This window comes from Agelaius tricolor, unplaced genomic scaffold (assembly GCF_023055355.1).
Source record: "Agelaius tricolor isolate 1412-34295 unplaced genomic scaffold, bAgeTri1.0.p SCAF_38, whole genome shotgun sequence".
Taxonomy (NCBI): Eukaryota; Metazoa; Chordata; class Aves; order Passeriformes; family Icteridae; genus Agelaius; species Agelaius tricolor.
This window is the reverse complement of record NW_027269298.1, coordinates 566388-576252: the sequence shown is the minus strand read 5'-3', so window position 1 is coordinate 576252 and position 9865 is coordinate 566388. Positions and strand designations below refer to the sequence as shown.

Sequence of the window (9865 nt, the reverse complement as noted above, 5' to 3'; positions counted from 1 at the left end):
CACTTTCCTACTTTTCCATTTTTTCAGCCAGATGTTTAATCTAATAATGTATAAAAATGCTTCTATCAATGAATTGACTAAAGCTACTGAAATCCATCCATTTAATTAAAATTATAACTACCATTTTGTGGCCAAAAAACCACTTCATTTCTATGTATGAAACCCTTCTCTATCAACATTCTCTTCTCACTGGTTTGCCCAGTGTCCATCAGAACAAAACACAAGGGTCCTTCCTATCTCCAGGGATGTATCCAAGCAGGAGATTGTCATCCCAGGCTCCTAGTTTGCATCATGAAGTTCACTTCTGACCCTTTTTTAATTCACTTTTGGGAACAGTCTGGGGGAAGTCCAAGGTACCTTACACAACGCTGTCCTGCAGGCCTGTAGCTCTGAGACATTGGGAGGGAGCCCAAGACCAGGGGTGGAGTGAAACCAGTCCCTGAGTCAGCAGAATTGGCTCCAGAATCCAATATTGTGTGTCCCTGCAACAAGCCAGGGTTGGAATAGCTGAGAAGCAGCATTGCCCAATTCATCCTCCTGCCTGGGAAGGGCTCCTGGGATTTGGTGCTGCTGTTCCTGAGGATGCCAGAGCTGGTTACTAGCACAGTAAATTGTCAGATACTCTGTAGGAAACCCAACTCAGTAACTGCTGGGCTGTTTCCTTCACATTTAACAGGAAATCCTGCCAATCAATCCAGCTTTTTTAAAATTTTATTTATGCACTTGAAGTAGATGCTTTTGCACACTGCAGGTCGTGGTGCAAGTCAGGAAAAATTATCCTTCCTCAGCAGAATTCTAAATTATTAACTCCTCTCATGGAAAGACACAGACAAAACTTAAGTTGCTTCTGTCACAAGCCACACCCTTCACCACTGATGTCATAAATTGCACCAGAGGTAGAGAAATTTACTTTCCTTCCCCCCCTGCTTCCAACTTTCAAACAAACTGTAGGAAAGGTAGTTTTTGAATGTAGAAACTTTGCATTCAATGTTCCTGCTGTTGCCATGATCCAGCTCCCCAATTTCCTTCTGAAAGGGATGAGTCAGTAAGATTTGGGTCCACTCTACCACCTCAGGAGCCTTAGGGTTACTCTGATACAATTCCTGCATTGGTGACACTGGGCTCCTGTCTCAAGGTTGCCACTGCACCAGTGCTGGTGAAATCACACCTACACAGCTACTGTTCAGTTCAGGTACAGACTGGGATGTAGCTTGCATTTCCAAACATTGCTTGCTAGAAGTTGGTTTGGGTTTGGTGTGGTTTTGGGGGCAGAAATTATTTTTGTGCATATTGAGAGTTCCAGCTGCTCACCAGACAATTTAACACTATCCCCATCTGTTGGAAGAAGATCACACTGAGTCTTCCTCAAAGAAAAGATGATGGAGATGAAGAATTTCTGTCTTTTTACTTAAATGTAAAGAGTTTGATTGAGGTTCTTTGTTTCCATCATTTCAACATGAATCTTTAAAAATTGTTGTATTTTTAATCACGCTCAGAGATAAAACACTCAGCTACTGTCTTCCAGGGTAATTTAGAAGATTGACTATAAAAAGCAGACCTCTTGCTTCATTTCACCCACAAGATTGTTTTAAATCACTGTTATTCCAACAATAAGACAGAAAACTAGGGGTGAAAATCAAACTTCTCCCCACAACATGGTCACCTGCATTGCTGAAGTCAACCAGCCAAGAAATGCACTTAAGCTCTTCAACACAAGAAAATACTGAGTATCTACAAGGAGAAATACTTGTAAGTGGTCCCAGTCAAGGTGCAATGGTCTTAACTGGTTTGTTCTCAAGACTGAAAGTGTTTCCTTACCAAAAGGACTGGGGGACTACTCTCACACTGGCAGGGCTCCTGCTGCAGTAGAAGCTTTTGTCTCCTGCAGTTTTGGGCTGTGATAATGGTCCTGGTTTTGAGGAGGATAAATTAATATTGAGAGCTGATCTAGTGAAGGTTGTTTTTAAAGAGACCATGAATGAGCAATCAGAAAGGAATGTTGATCAGCTATTGACTCCACAAGCCAGCCAGTCACTAACTTCAAGTGTAGAGTGATGGAAAAGGCAGTTCAGGAGTTGGCTGGAGCCTAGGGAGTAAAGAAGAGGAAAAAGCAAAACTTCAGAGGCTATTCCAGTTCTGCAGGTATGAAATCAACACCAGCTGAGGCACAAACTGTACAGGCAAGACTCCCAACAGTTCTCCTAACCATTGCACTGGAAAGGCTTCCATTTCCTCAGCCACTGGTGAGGATCACAACCTTACCAGTTCTCCTTGCTCCAGGTGGTGCCCTTGGCCTCCATCACATGGAAGGTGAACACGTGGCGAGAGGACTCTGAGCTGTTGAGTTCACTCTTATGGACAACCTCCCCATGGATGAGGATGAGCCCACCTGTGGGAAAGAATCACCTGGACTGTTTTCCAAAATAAGAGCTCTGGCTTTCCACTGGGGGGAAGGTGCAGGGTTAAAATATGATTTTAGCTCCCTTGTGTTCTGTTGAGCTGTGAAGTGCCACATTTGGGGCTGTTTGTACCTTTCCTTATGGGCAGAGGTATGAACTGCTTGTCATCATAGGCTGGCTCTGAGCCTACAAACTCCACACATGTTGAGGCACCTGAAGCTGCACAGACCATCCTCCTGGTAATCCCATCTGCAAAGCCACAGAATAGGGAAACACACAAAAATTAAACACCTGGCTACATTCTGCACAGCAAAGGAACAATATCAGTGGTTTCTCTTGGCAATGACAGGAACTTTATTATTACTATATTCACACTTTCCTGAATAATTCGGGTGATGTCTTTTTTATTAAGTAGGGATTTAGGATTTTCCAGCTGTGGCAGAAACAGAGAAAACAGCTGCCTTTTGTTTGCCTTTTTGGCCCCTTCTGTGCATAGCAACAGACCCTTAGGAACACAAATAGTCACACACTTATGCAAAACCAACCTTTGGTCCATTTGTGCTTTCTATAGGATCATAAACCATGATTTGAGTACAGCTGGCTCCAGGATTTAAGGAAGGAATAGCTTAAAATCTGAAGAGCATTATGATTACACTCATTGAGTGAATGTTTGGGTGAGCAGAAGTTTAAAGCTGCCCTGTGTGCTCGAGAGGTGGGGAAAAGCAGAACTGTGCTGGTGACCAGCAGTGGTCAGGCACGTGCTCTTACTGGTGTGAGAGCCAGGGATGAACCACAAGCAGCCATTCTCCTGGGTGGCATCTTCCAGGGCAATCCAGAACCCCAGGATCCTGCCCAGGGGCTCAGTGTGCAGGAAAGTGGCATCCTGGTGTGGTGTCACTGCAAGAAGAGACTGTCACTGGGGTCTTTAATGGGATTCAGTTCCTCTAGAAGGGCTTCAGGGTTGCATCTCCCTGACTCAGGGCCCTCGCCTGCCCACCCACCTATCACATACATTACATTTTACATAAAAATCCCACCTTTTAGCCTGCTGCAAATGTAAAACCAGCTCTCTGTTCAAGCTGCATATGATGTAGAAACTTTTCTGAAAAAATGTTGATTTCAAAGATTTTAAGAAGGTTTGGATTGCCAAACTCAGGTTTAAGTCTGATTATGAGCCTTTTCCCTGGTAATATTCCTTTCCTAAAGGAGCATTATCTGCAGTGTGATATAGAGATAACACAAATCTCACCTTCACCACCAATGCCAGGTTGCTGCAAAGAAAAAAAAAGTGATGTGTGAAGAATTTCACAGCTTCCCACTTAACAGGGTCTTATTTCTTGAGCGACAAGACAACTTGAATTACTGTACCTTGAAGATATACATGCTCTGGACAACTACTGGTCTCTCAAGGCCTAGTTTTCTTCCCAGTTCCTGCAAGAAAATTTTCCAAGATTTATGTTCCCTGCACACTATTTAGCATTATTCTTTGAAGATATTTAAATTTCCTTTCACTGACAAAATTACTCCCCCTGGGAGTGTAGAAAACAAAAATTAACTACTCTGCAATTTATTTTTTTTTCCCCCCAAGGCCATTCTAGGAAGCAATAACAGCTCACCTGCACCTTGGGGGAGTGGGTGATTTGCTTGAAGACAGGATCATAAGCATGTAGAGCTAAGGGGAAAGAAAAAGCTCAGACAAGACTTCAGAAAGAGAAGGGAACAGCTCTCAGTGATGGGCTGCAGACATCACAGCCAAGCAGGATAAATTGCAGCCAGAAACTTTGATCCCTCCCAAGATGGATAAATGTGACTTATCACACCTAAGGTGGTAGGACACTTACAGGTTATACAGTCATCATTAAAGACCACAAATGTAATCACTCCCTGGCCACAAACTGCACACACATAAAAGCCAGTGTACAACAGAGTGAACAAAATGGAATATTATGGGATTCAGTATGATATTACACAAGTGACAACCATTACACATGACCCTGAGGCATATGGGTGAATTCATCTCTTAAGACCTACCAGAAAAGTGAAGTACTGCAAAAAGGAGCTAGAGCTCATCTTTGGTGCCCTTTAGAGAGCCCCAGCCAGCAGGGCTGAGTGTTTGTGCAGCCTCTTGCTACAACCCAGCTCTGACAAATCCACAAAGCAAAGACTCAGAGTTGTGCCTCCAGCTCATCCTGATCAGATTTGCCACGAGGACACATGCTCAGGTCCAGCAGGAGCTGCTCTCAGGCAAGGGATCAGACTTGACCAAAACGAGTAATTACAGAAATAAGGCTAGAGAAGGCTTCTGAATTGTTAAGTTGCTGGGTCAGCAGGAACCTACAGTTGTTTTCATTTCCCCTGAGGAAATGCTGAAGCGGCAGCAGGCCTGGGAAGAGGAGAGGGTTTTTTCTGAGAAAACCAAAGAAAAAGAACTCTTAGTACTGAATTTCCAACTGTAGCAAAAGTTTAGTCTGAGCAAAGTTTACGTTTGCAGGCACAGGGAATCCTGCTCTCATTTTCCATGTATTGTTGGAAAACAAAAGGGATCAAAAATGCTAATTCAGGAACTGGGAGAGAATAAATAGGTCAAACAGATCAGTAAGGGTAAAGAAAAGGTGTTGGTGACACCACAGGAGAGAGGGCTGCTTCAATATCAGCAACCCAGCATGGCACAGGTCATAGGAGAGAGTTTGGTCTGTACTGAATGTCACCAGTCTCAGGTGGTAAATTTTTAGAGCAAATCTGTTACATAAAAAAAACCAAGGGCTGAAGTCCAAACTTTCTCATGTCAGTGACTCTGAGCTATTCATCACTGAAAAACCTCTGAGAAGGGGTTTTTGAAAAGGACTGGAACAGAAGATCCAGTGCTCTGAGAGCAGAGAGCGTGAGGGGCAGCATGGAGAGAACTGCAGAGACAGTTATGTACAATGAGTAGAGAAATCCTCATGTCTGAAAACCAGGTCTCTTTTGCCCATCCCTCTCCAAACTCATCCTTTAAACATACCATGGCCAATCTTGCTGACAGACTTCTCCTTTGGAATTAGAAAGTTACCTATAAAACAAAACCATAATTTAACATTGTTTGAGCTGGAAACATTCCTTGAGCTGGAAACTGGCCCCTGATCCCTCCCTCAGCCTTTTCCCATCCCCTCTGTGTAGCTAACTCATTGCAGGGCTTACCTTTCTCATCCAAAACACCTTTCTCAAAGAAGAATCTAATCTTGTCTCCACTGGTTAGGAAATAATCCGAGCTACCCTGCAGGGATAAGAGCCCAGTAAAGACAGCATCCTTGTAAAAACATAAATGAACTTTCAGTCAAAGCATTAACACTCACCTGCATCTTTTTCCCCACCAAGCCGCAGCATAAACAAAACACAGTGAAAAATCACTCATAAAAAGGCTTTCCACAACACTGCATGTCTGTGCTGATCAGGGTTTTACAAGATCCTCTCACACAGAGGTCACCCTCGCTTTTCTGGAAAATACCCAGTTTTCTGTCTGCAGAACAGGTACAAAGTGATCTGTGAGAGCTGCTTGTGGCTACCGGGGGTTGAAAGCACAGCAGAGCCACACATTGATAAGACTCTTGATAAGACCCTGCAAACATTTGCAGAAAGGTGCAGAGCAAATTCCTCTCCCGGTGTTCTGGTCCATTAGAAGAGTCACGTTCCCGCAGAGAGACCCCCGATCAGGTATTTGCCTTTTCCTTGCCTTTTGCCAGCCCTCCACGGGGGCAGCCCTGCCCGCTCGGTACCTGCTGCTGGAGCTGCTCCTCCTCCCTGGTGGAGAAGGCGGTGCGGCAGTGAGGGGGCACTTCCATCTCCGCCACGATCCTCTGGATCTGCCTCCTCATGCTGTCGCACTCCTCTGCGCTGAAAAACCGCTCCAGGACAAGGAAACCATCCTCGTGGAACTGGAAGAGATGGGGTGACTGCTCTCCCCCAGAGTCCTCGGGGGAAGCAGCACAAAGCAAGAGAAAGCAGCTCTGGCCCTTTAGGGGGTGAAAAGCATCCCAGCTCCAGCTCTGCAGCCAGGCAGCATGTTCTTAATTTTTAATTTCAGTAGGGGTTTCTCTTGCAAACGATTAATTAAGAGGCTGAAATTCCAAACAGTTAAGAAGAATCTATTTCAATCTCTCAGTCTACACAAACCAGAGACGTCACCCCTCGAGCCTTTTGTGGCTCAAGGATATCTTATCTAATGCCTGTAACCAGCAGCTATTAAACTACCAAGTCTACTAACACAAACAGGGCAGTCATGCCTGTGTGCCAAATCAGAATGAGATTCCTTTACAAGCTGGAAAGCCTTGTTCTCTCTAAGGAAAAAAAAAAATCCCTGGGTGATTTCTCACAGTTCACTACACAATACAAAATGAACTCTGCTGGCAGTGAACTCAGTTTCTTTATATAGAATACCCTGGAGATTATCCTTTGCCAGGAAGATTTCGAGTTCAGGGATGAGAGTTGAGCAACACAGACAGAAGGGGCACAGGAGAAATCTCTCCAAGAGCTCTGTGGGACAAGCTGCCCCCAGAAGAGTCTGTAGCCATGACACTCACGCACTAAAATTAACGTGATGGAAGAAGCTGAGGAGAATATAAAGTGTTAGCAAAGCAGATTTTGGCTAGACTGCTGCCAGGTTAAGCAGCAGTGGCTCTGTCTTACACACTGCCTGCACTCTGGACACGCTCCCTCCCTGCAGAGCAGCTCCTTCCTTACCTTCTGGATCTGCTGCTGGGTCACGGATGCCATCGGGCCAGGAGCTCCCAGATCCCAGCACCACGAAGCCACCTGGGCTCTGCAGGGCTCACTCCCCGCCTCTCCACGTGATCCTTGTCCCAGCATGTGATAAAAGCCAGCACTGGGCAGTTGGACTCTTGCACAGCTCAAAGATTTTTGTCCCTGTTGCCAGTTCTTTGCTCCTGGCAGGGATATTCAGGAGTTCACAGTGTTGCTTTGGCTCTTGGTGATAACAAAGCACACAAAAATTTTCAAGTGCACTCACAGACTTGATGAATATCTGAGCTCCAAGGAGGAATCACTTTTAATTAATAACCCAGATTTAAAAATAGGGCAGTTAAACTGGTAATCACAGGAGTAAGTAAGATAAGGGCAGTTAAAATAAGATTCAAGTGTGAAGAAAAGATCAAGATGTCTTAGAACAAATTTAAAGTACTGATTCAAGGTCTTACAGAGCCCTTTTTGCTTTGTCAGTGAGTCCTGCCAGCACTTCAGCATATCCCCTGAAAGGGCTCCCCAGCCCAGGAGGTGACAAACAGAGCAAAATGTGGTAAAGAGCTTTCACTGAGGGTTTGGTAAAACCCACAGAGAACACTTCTGCTATTTGCATTCCCAGCTGCTTTTGGTAATTTACACATTCACTTGCTCTGTTCACTCTCCTGCATCTCCAGAAGTCCGTGTAATATTTACAAATAAGTAAAGCCAAATCCACCCAAAGTTCAAACCAGAGAGCAAAAATGCAGAAAGTGGGTCTGAAAGGCACAGAGGGAGGAGCAGTTGCCAGCCCAGCGGTGGCGCTCCCAGCCAACACATCCCTCCCACCGGGAATCTCTGGGGAAGGTTTTTCTCTCTAGAAGAAAACGTGTTTGGCTCCTACAGGAAACACCGAGAACACCCTCAGAGCAGCACTTCCCAAAAATAACACCATGGGGGCGTGTTCTTGCATCACCCACCCAGCCAAAGGAAAACCCAGGAAAAGGAGGAATGCAAAATGCTCACAGGAAAGTGTTTACATCCTAGCAGCTGAAAATCCATTTAAAGAGAGGTTGTTTGAAAAAAAGTTTCCTGTTCTATAAGGGAATTGTGGATAAAATCCCTCCGCACCTTACTAAAACTTTTTTTTTTTAAATAAAGAGGAAATTGGGGGTTTAACTTTTTTTCAGGCTTTTCCCTGTACACAGGAGGATATGAATTCAGTAGTTTAAAAAGTTAAATTCTGCCAGAGACTTTAATCACTGGACTACAAACTTGGAGAGGGGAAAAAAAAAAAGAATAAAAAAATTAGTCTCCAGTGCTGCAAAGCTCAAAAAAAAAAATATTGCAGTAGGTCCTCCTTCCTCTTAACACTCTCACCAACTGATGGAGTGGAAAAGTTTTTAGGGAAGATGCATGACCTGTGGGGAAAAAAAGCAGCTGTGGGCTGTTGCCTGCAAGTTGACTGTGTGACCCAGCTCACCCGTCCCCAGGAGGCAGCAGTCCTGGAGAAACACTCCTGGAAAACACTCCCACGCCACCCTCGGGCCCTCTGTCACTGTGCTGTCATGTCCTCCTCATTCCCACACACGGTGGCTTTTACCAGCAGCTCACCACGTCACCTTCTCCACTCCCCTCCTTACACACACACCATGACTCCAGAGGCTGTTTTGGTTCATGCCACAGCAGCAAACCACAGTTTTCCTGTTCCATGGAATGTTTTGAGCAATATAAACAGCAGATCACAGCAAACACCGCAGCAGCTGCCAGGAGATAAAACCCATCCTGGCTCCAGGAGCTCTCCATGTCTGTCCTTAGGAGTCCTCCTGTTCCAGCCATGCCACTATTTTGAGGCTCAGAAAGACCTTTCCAGCAAGAGAAAAACCACTCCAGCCACACAGTGCCCCAAAAAAGTCAAAGAGAAGGATGCTACCATTGTAAAGCCTTCTCTCCCCATAAGTTTACACAGAAAGGTTGACAGTACTCAGACAAAACTGGGAAATGGCTCCTTTTCCTTCCCTTCCTCCCTCTCCAAGAGCTTTTTTTGCGGACTCAACATTTTCTCCTGCCAGCTCTGCAAGAAAACTTCTGGCAAGCTGGAGGCTGCCAAAGCCCAGCCCATGGCTGTAGGAAAGGTGCAGATCAAGTGTTTCAAATGCCTTTTGGACTGGCACAATTACCCCAATAAGGGCTCCTGTTGAAGCCATTTGCAGCCAAGCCAGCTCAAGCAGCTCAGCACTCACACCAAAACTGCTGCTGTGGAGCTGCCAGGGTTTCCAAGGAGGAAAATTTTCCACTGGACCACCTCACCTCTCCTGAAGTCTTCAATCAGCAATAAGTGAGAGAATATTTAATGAGAAACAGGAGCAAAGGAAGCATGATTTCCTCAGCTCCTCAAAGACCAGGTAAGTCCCCCAAAAGGTAAACCAGCCAAAAGGAGCTGAGGTCCAGCTGAGCCTTAGATGACAAGGGACACTTTCTCCTCTCCTTTCTTGGGGTTCAGTCTTGCATTTCATTAAAACTCATCAACAAGCAGCATTATGACCTCCCACTCACCTGCTTCAAAGCCTGCTTACGTTCTCTGTCTGAAGTGGGGCCAATGTCACTGTGGTCAGGTAGTCACAGACAAAGGAAGTGAGGGAAGGCAAAACTCAAGAGAAACACCTTTCTACACAGTAAAAGAGCTGCACAGAAACTCAAATTTTCTTTGTAAGTCACAGGCTGATTCTCTGTAACACTTCATGAATTGGGAAAGA

At 45.1% G+C, this 9865-nt stretch overlaps 1 protein-coding gene across 2 annotated transcripts; it reads right to left on the bottom strand.

The window, feature by feature from the left end:
• Window positions 1-1386: 1386 nt before the first annotated feature.
• On the bottom strand, window positions 1387-8873 carry PHYHD1 (phytanoyl-CoA dioxygenase domain containing 1). 2 transcript variants are annotated; one of them, XM_071454206.1, is made up of 11 exons: window positions 7116-7163; window positions 6152-6310; window positions 5577-5652; window positions 5401-5448; window positions 4016-4071; window positions 3768-3830; window positions 3649-3670; window positions 3168-3296; window positions 2532-2648; window positions 2263-2389; window positions 1387-2086 (listed from the first exon to the last, which is right to left on the bottom strand). In XM_071454206.1, the coding sequence occupies exons 1-11, from the start codon at window positions 7146-7148 to the stop codon at window positions 2041-2043; spliced, it is 876 nt and encodes a 291-aa protein (XP_071310307.1). In that variant the 5' UTR covers window positions 7149-7163; the 3' UTR covers window positions 1387-2040. The 2 variants fall into 2 exon arrangements, with proteins under 2 accessions (XP_071310307.1, XP_071310305.1); XM_071454204.1 differs by lacking the exon at window positions 3168-3296 and having other exon boundaries at window positions 7116-8873.
• Between the last annotated feature and the right edge of the window lie 992 nt (window positions 8874-9865).

What these genes read in the sequence shown, in the direction of transcription:
- PHYHD1 (XM_071454206.1), bottom strand. Translation starts at nt 7,148, where the DNA reads ATGGCATCCGTGACCCAGCAGCAGATCCAGAAG. An exon ending in CCCAGCAGCAGATCCAGAAG is followed by an intron (nt 6,311 to 7,115) that starts GTAAGGAAGGAG and finishes CATCTCTTCCAG; the next exon opens with TTCCACGAGGATGGTTTCCT. An exon ending in AGGTGTTTTGGATGAGAAAG is followed by an intron (nt 5,449 to 5,576) that starts GTAAGCCCTGCA and finishes TTTGTTTTATAG; the next exon opens with GTAACTTTCTAATTCCAAAG.